Source organism: Octodon degus, unplaced genomic scaffold, assembly GCF_000260255.1.
Source record: "Octodon degus isolate 3935 unplaced genomic scaffold, OctDeg1.0 scaffold00023, whole genome shotgun sequence".
NCBI lineage: Eukaryota > Metazoa > Chordata > Mammalia > Rodentia > Octodontidae > Octodon > Octodon degus.
Genome location: NW_004524599.1, coordinates 7,763,135 through 7,770,924, shown reverse-complemented (window position 1 = coordinate 7,770,924; position 7,790 = coordinate 7,763,135). Strand labels below are relative to the sequence as shown.

The 7,790-nt window shown below is 40.8% G+C and overlaps 1 protein-coding gene across 1 annotated transcript in view; it reads right to left on the bottom strand.

Moving 5' to 3' along the window:
* The window catches only part of Elovl2 (ELOVL fatty acid elongase 2), a 19,415-nt gene that overhangs the window by 2,092 nt on the left and 9,533 nt on the right, over nucleotides 1-7,790 (bottom strand). The window contains exons 4-6 of the mRNA XM_004628362.3: nucleotides 6,495-6,666; nucleotides 4,545-4,669; nucleotides 3,176-3,310 (exon numbers count right to left, since the gene is read on the bottom strand). Coding sequence (XP_004628419.1) covers nucleotides 3,176-3,310; nucleotides 4,545-4,669; nucleotides 6,495-6,666 — 432 coding nt within the window. The remainder of the gene's footprint in view (nucleotides 1-3,175; nucleotides 3,311-4,544; nucleotides 4,670-6,494; nucleotides 6,667-7,790) is intronic.

Here is a 7,790-nt window from a genome sequence, read left to right as displayed (position 1 = left end):
GAGCTTCAGGATAAATCCTGAGGGGATTTGACTGACCTTGTCAGATACAAAAGTTACATTTCTTGTTGCATAGGTCTTGCTTGATCTTGGTCTTAACCATCCAGCAGAAAAGTATAATAATGAGGTATGAAAAGTAAAGCCACATTAATATGCTGAGCTGTAAAGGGCTCAAGTCAATAACTTCTGATATTGCCAGTCCTATGGATAACCCACTACTATTATGGACTACTAGACTATATTGGTTTATTTTGTTGAACTCACGTACCTACAATATTTAAATGGCAATGGAATACCCATCTCTGAGCAAACTAAACAAAAGGAGGAGATACAAATGAAGGACCATTTTTGTATCTATATATATAAAAAATAGGATAGATATACTGCTACTTTTGCTTAATTCAATGAGAAGAAAGATTTGTACTAATAGTGTTTGGACAGGATATGTCTGCATCTTGTACTATGAATAACCACTAAGAAGACAGCAATATGCAATGTATTAATTATTGAAACTGTCCTATTAATTGGTTTTGAAACTGTCTCAAAGCTATTTCCCAATAAAATGAAGATAGTTTAAAAAACATTTTTCTTGGGGGCTGAATTTTCTGATTAGAGTCCATATTTATAATATGACCACCTACATGCCTCTGGTTAAAAATAAGGTAAAAACCAAGATAAATGCTTGAAAGTCAATGAAAGGGTTCATGTTAGGTCATGATTTACATATTATGGGATTAGCATCCAAATTATTTTGCCTTAATTGCTCACTTGGAAAGAATATACTTTAAAAATATATATAATTTAAGTGAAAAATGCTGTCATTTTCAAAGCACAAACACTCGGGACTCTGCCTTGACATGGTTTCCAGTTCGGTCTTTTGGGGCTGGGTGCTGAAGCCTTAAGGCCTCCCCTGGAGCTGTAGCCCTAACACCGCCTTCCTACTCTCAAAAAATACATCATCTTGTCTCATTTTCACTTAAAAAACAAAATGATGGCATTAACAGGATTAAGGCTGACATCTTTTTTTTTTTTTTTTTTTTTTGCAGGGTTGAATATTCTTTTTTATCAGAGAAATTTAATGTAAATAATTAGCAGATAGGCATATACTTAGTTTTTAACTAAGTAACCGAAAGAGTAAAATAATAAAGTTTTTATTACACAGCACAGATAAGGCGATGCTACCCAGCATAACAGCCACCAGCCAGATGTGGTTTTGAAACATGGTTAGTATAGCTGAATGTAATTTTAAATTTTATTACATTTAATTTATATAAATTTAAAAACTGATATTTGGTATTTTCAATTCTGGCCAATATAGAATAACAGAGACCAAATTTATCTTCCTACATAAAATAAATTTTGGACTAAATATATAAAATGGTTTTATAAGGCACTAAAAACCAGATAGAAAAAGAGATTTCTGAGAATGAGAAGATAAGTAAACTCGAGGGTTCTCCTAGGTTACTGATTTAAGACTTGAATTTCTAGCTCTGGCCCAGAGAAGAGGAGGTAGAGTCCAGAAGGATCCCTCAGTTGGGAGGGCAGAGCCGAGATCTACCCTTTAGGATCTTAGAACAGCCAGATACGATAGCAAAGAATACCAGGAAGGAGAGAACTACACAGAAAGAGAGCTAAGTGGGTTGCCATTGAGTATTCAATAGCGTATGGATGGGTAAAGACACTACTAGAGGCCAGGAAAAGAGTTATACAAGATAATTAAAAGGAATAATACCAAGCATATACAGAGAACTTGGAATAGTCCCTGTCCCTATAGGAATACTGGAAAATAACATGAGTCATGATGAATTGGATAGATTGCTCAAAAGGAAGAATTAGTGAGGAATAATCAGTGCTAGAAAAAAAAATGTTCTGCTCCAACCTTTTTTTTTTTATAGTACAGAGTCTACAGGGTCTCACTGTGTAGATCGGACTTGTAGGGATCCTCTTGTTTTCAGCCTCCCAAGAGCTGGGAGTACAGGCGTGTGCCACCATGCCCAGTCTCAATCTGTCTCAGTGTGCCTGGGGGGTGGGGCTGGCACAGCATGCAGGGGATCTAACCACTACGCTCTGCCTAAGCAGGTGCTTTAGTCTGCGGAGATATCTGGCCTAAGGCTGAGATTATCTAGTGAGTTTTAGGCCTAAGATTTAGCGTGAACCATCATGTGGGGCTAAAGTTTTGAATGCTGTAACCTGCCCCTGCTATCTGCTTCTCTTCCAGTGTTAGCACAAAAAGCAATCCTGAAGCTTCCCTCGTGTGTGCGCACATCTTTGGATTCATTGATGGTTACTTCGAAATTCTCTTATAAGAAAAAAGGCCTAGTCAGCCCAATTTCAGATACACACAATATTGGATCAGAAAAGCTGTCAAAGTTTAGTTTCTGAAACTGTATAAAACTAGTGTGGGTTAACTGTCAGCAAATGCAAACTGAAAAATTAGAGAGCACCCATTTGTCTGAGGAGGCAAATATGATTGAATACGACCTCAAAGTACTGTTTTCAATATAAACGTATGTTCTCGTTTTTCAACGAAGCTGTCCATTTCCCCAGTTCATGAAGGAAGCAACTTAAACGCACAACCACGGGAGGCCTGCACTCTGTCATGTGTCCTGGGTACTTGGACAACAGAAGCACTTTGAAGCTCTCTCCCATTTAAATTGTTAATTAAAAAGAAAATGACACTTGAATAAAGAAAAGGTCAGTGTGACCTTCCCGTATGGAATTAAAAGAATTTTTTCCTCAAATAGTGAGTCTACAACATCAAAGTAGCTGACAGGAGCTTACTGAATTTAATAAATTACCATTCCCAAAGGTATTCTCCGAGAAGTGTAAGTTTTCTCGGATCTGTCTTACTGTACCGATTTACCCTTATTTCTCCAGATTTTAGCAGCACACTGCTAATAATACATGATGCAAACTGAAAATGCTTTATAAGTCACCGATGGTTTTCAGGAACAGTTTTCAGTGCCTGCGTGTGAAGTTCTAACAGAATGCCCCCTGTGCATTCCCAGGAGCTGTGGTCACTCTTCCAGGATAGTGGGGAAGGAGAGGAGTTAAGCATGTGGTTTTCCTCAGTAGACTCTTATGTGAATTTACCCAAAGTTTGTACTATATTTAATCAGTAAAATATATAATGAAAAGTACACATTCTATGACCACTGAACATTCACATTTCACGTACCTGGAAGTAAAAATTTAAGAACAGGATGACCAGGGTCATCATGTAAGAGGACTGGAAGATGAGGCAGCCAAAGGGGAAGCCGCAGGGCTTCACAACGGCACTCAGCGTGTGCGTAATGGTGAGCAGGAACTGCACCTGGGGGGAGGGGTGAAGGTGAGTGACGCGGGCGCACACGCAGGCCACAGCGCAGTGGCCTCAGTTTACCTCACAGCTACTGCAGCCTGCATTTTTTAATTTTTGCATTCTGTAGGAATAAAACTAGCAAAGTACTAAAGTAGCCCACTATCCTCTCCAGAAATTTTATTTGAAATGAATATTAGTAAGTTATATTATTTGTTATAGTTTTTTTACAAAAAAGTAGTAGCTAGATTTATTTTAAAACAATTTAATGTCTGTTCAAGGAAATTAGGGGTCACAGAAGAAAGTGATCGACGATGTAGAGTGTGTCTAAGGAGACTCACCTAGAGAGAAAACATTCTCTCAGGCTTTCACAGAGAGCAAGTTGGTCAAGCAATGGCCGAGACTCATCCACATGGCTGACACTGACAAAGGATCTACAAACTGCCCTACAGGGTTTGAGGGTAAATCCTGAGGGGATTTGACTGACCTTGTCAGATACAAAAGTTATATTTTTGTTATACAGGTCTTGCTCTATATTGATCTTAACTGTCCAGCAGAAAAGTATAAAAATGAGGTATAAAAAGTAAAGCCACATCAATATGCTGAACTGTAAAAGTCTCAAGTCAACAACTTCTGACACTGCCAGTTCCGTGGATAACCCACTACTATTATGGATCACTGGACTATATTGGATTATTTTGCTGAATTCATGCACCTACAGTGGGACACCCATCTCTGGCAAAACTAAACAAAAAGGGGGGATATAAATGAAGGACCATCTTGTAGTGAAAAAAAAAATCTGTATATACAAAATAGGATAGATATACAGCAACTTTCTCTTAGTTCAGTGAGAAGAAAGATTTGTTCTAATGGTGTTCAGACAAGATAACATGCATCTTATACTCTGAATAACTATGAAGACAAGAATATGCAATGTAGTAATTATTGTAACTGTCCTACTAATCTGTTTTGAAACTATCTCATTGCTATTTCTTTCTCAATAAAATAAGAAAAAATTAAATTTAATTTATACATTAAAATATTCACTTTTATATTTCAAAGCAAGGAACTTCCCATAATCATTGCATACCCAATGACATTTTAATGCATAAAGTGCAATTCTTAAAAGGCCATTTTCAGAGAAAAATAACCTCGTCACCAACTGAGAAGTCTCTGCTGTCTCAGGAGGTGAGACTACCTTTTCTCCATCTCTGGCTACATGGAGAAGACTGGAGCAGCCATGACATACCAGCTGGGCCTGCGTGAGGTATTTCTTCCACCAGAGGTACTTGTGCATCGACGGGAACACCGAGAGCCCGTAGTAGGAGTACATGAGGATGTGGATGAAACTGTTCAGTGTTGGCCCGAAAAAGCCTGTAGACACACGGGAGAAGAGTTACTCCCGCCGACAGCAAGACCGAGCATCCTTGCTCACAGGATTCTTTGGAGCATTACGATGAAGCAGTAGGCACAGGACAGTCACGTAACATTCACACTGAGAAATGCCCCGCTTTCTGTGCTGTTACTCTAGGACTGCACAACAGTGCCTAGGTAGGAGGATTAAACCAGGCCAGGGTTTCAGCTAGAGTGTCAAACAATTTATTCACAAAGGTTTCAGTATCTCTCTTACTGTAATTACTGTCAGCTAATCAAAAAGAAAAAGAAATGTTAGCTTACAGCTAGTGGCAGAAGTCTGCAAAAATTATTTTTGTTTTGGCTGAACTTGGGATGAGGCATTTAAATTGCAGAAAGAGCCTTTTGTGGGCTGGACTGTATTCAGTGGTGGAGTGCTACCCCAGCACACACAAGCTCATGGGTTCAATCCCTAGCACAATTTAACTCCCCCCACCAAAAAAAAAAAAAAAAAAAAAACCAAAACCCCTAGTCTTTTACACATGGCTGACCAGGGTGCTACAAGGACAAGAATACATTTCTTCATACATATGTCAACAATTTCTGTCTTAAGGGACTTCGGAGTCAGATGGTGCTGGCAAGTGAGAGGGCCTGGGGGAGAGAGAAGGTCCAGCTAAGGGGCTGTGAGGACAGGGCTATTTAAAACCCCATCCCCAGGCAACATCTTTACCAAAAGTTTTCTTTCTGCTTGATGCCAACATGGTCGCCTGGTGTTGAAGCAAACCAAGGAGGTTGCTATGTTCGACACTGAGTGAATTAACTACCAAAAGGACTTAGCTGCAAGAGGCAAAAGGCCACTGTGGGTTAGTTACTGGAAGTAGAGGCTGATGATCGGGAAGCGGCACACAGGCAGTGGAAACCGTAATTTGAATTCTAAATGCCAGTTAGAAATACATGGTCTGATCATCTCTTCTTGTGCCCTGCAGTGACAGGTACCAAAGTGCCCATGGCCCCACGAGGACACAGATGCTCACAGGGCAGGTGCAGTGTTCTGACTCAGTATTTTCCACTTACCATCAGTTTATTGGGTATGACTTCACCCTAAGCCAAAGAACATCTATATACCGAGTATGTTTGATACTTTCTTCTGTCATCTTTACAAATTCCTAAATCCTTGGACAAAATAATTTTTCTTAAATTTCACCCATTTTGATTTTTCATAGAATATTTACAAAATCTTGGTGACAGCACAAAGCAGAAAGTACTGCTGCTTTTAGCTCAGCCCTTCTCAAACTGCAGGTCATGAAGTCAATGCCACAAGAACTGTCATTACTCTTTTGTAAAACTGAAACAGAATTGAAAAAAGTGAAGCCACAGTGCACCGAGAAGAGCTATGATAAATGCTGGTTTATGAAATTTTTGTTTCATACAAGTATATGACTAAATGTACTATTTGCAGTTCTTAGTTAAAACAATTCAAAGTCATTAATCCAATGGGTCACCTGGAGTGTAAAACCAAGAAGCCCCAAGAGTTGAACTGACTGAGTCTTGGGAAGCCCATGACAGTGGAAGGCATGATGTTCCACGGAGGCAGAGCAGCACCACTTCACATGTGCCCTCTGACACCTGGGCGCAGGGAAACAACAGTGTCCCTGAAGGTGAGAGGCAGATCCCGCCTCTGCAATGGAAAGGCCAGAAGTAAGCACCTTCTTCCTTCCACCGCAGGGCTGGCTCCTGGGCAGGCGCCCCTCCCTGCTGGTACCCTGGGAATGGCCACTCCAGAGGCAGGCACCCTCGTGTCTCGTGAGACCCAAAGCATATAACTGCAGACCAGCAAGGAGCTTACTTTGTCCACAGGGAATCCAGTTCAGAACGCACCACCAGATGTTGAACATGGAGGCGTGATGGTAGACATGGAGAAAAGTAATCTGACTCGTCTTTTTTCGTAAAACGAAGAAAATTGTGTCCAGGAATTCTACCAATTTAGAGAAGTAGTACCACCATAACACTGCGGCTACCTGCAAACATTTTCGAAAGGAGGAAAACAGGTGAGAAATGAAAATGTCCTTCTGTTGCCCCGCTTCTCAGCACTTGGAGCCGTTTCATTCTGACCACTGAAAGTGCTGCTCATCTGGTGTCTGTCTGCAGGGTCTCAACCCTGCTCTGCTGAAAGGTTTGGGGGTCTTTCCAAGACTTCTGATCAATTTGCTCCTTTGCAAAGGCCCATGCTCCCCCATGCGCCGGGTCCATTCCTGCTGAGGGCTAAGTGCCCTTTCCCTGTCCAACACTCCTCTCCTACCTCTGGGGTGGTCATCCCTTGGGGGTGCTTCTCATAAATGCCACCATGCCTCTGGAGCGCTGCCCACCCCTCCCCTTTCCTTTTTAAGACAGAACCAACTCCCTTTTCAGGTGTATCCTCATGTCCGTTCACACTTCTGCAAACAATCTTAAGGAAGTGTAGTGAGTGTTCAAATCCATCCACAGACCATCAGGCACTAGCAGGCAGATGTCTCCTAGCCCAGCTCTGGCCCGTGACTCAGGGGCCATTACGGCTGGTTACATGAATTTGAAAGTTTTCTCTAGTGCTCTAGGGTGTATGTGTTTCTCTCTGGAACTAACTCAGAGGCCATCCAAGACCACATCTTTTATGTCTCTTCCTCAGACCAAGATGATTTTCACCCAAAATAACCGTGGCAGGGAATGAGCAGTTTCCTTTGCGATTCCTTAGGCAGACTTCTGCAGTTATGAGCATTGTGTTTTTAACACTTTTAAATGTGAGATATTTTTGGAGATATTATACAATGGGAATCTTGAAATTAGAATATTGTGCTATACTTTGTTGCCAAGGTACTTCTAAAACACTGGCATTTACCTTAACGTTTGAGGGGATAATTAACTTGCAGAAATATTACAACACAAATAAATATAAAACCACCTTTAGGAAATATCTCAAACTGCACTGATTTGTGATAATGCATTTCAGTAAAAGGGGTATAAGGAACCTGATATATCTTTCTTTGTATTATAACTTTGAAGATTTTTAAAATGCGTATTTTGGGGCCGGGGAGATGGCTCAGTGGAATAAGCACTTCCCTGGCAAGTGCAAGGGCCTGAGTTCAATCCCCGGTCCCACCAAAAAAAA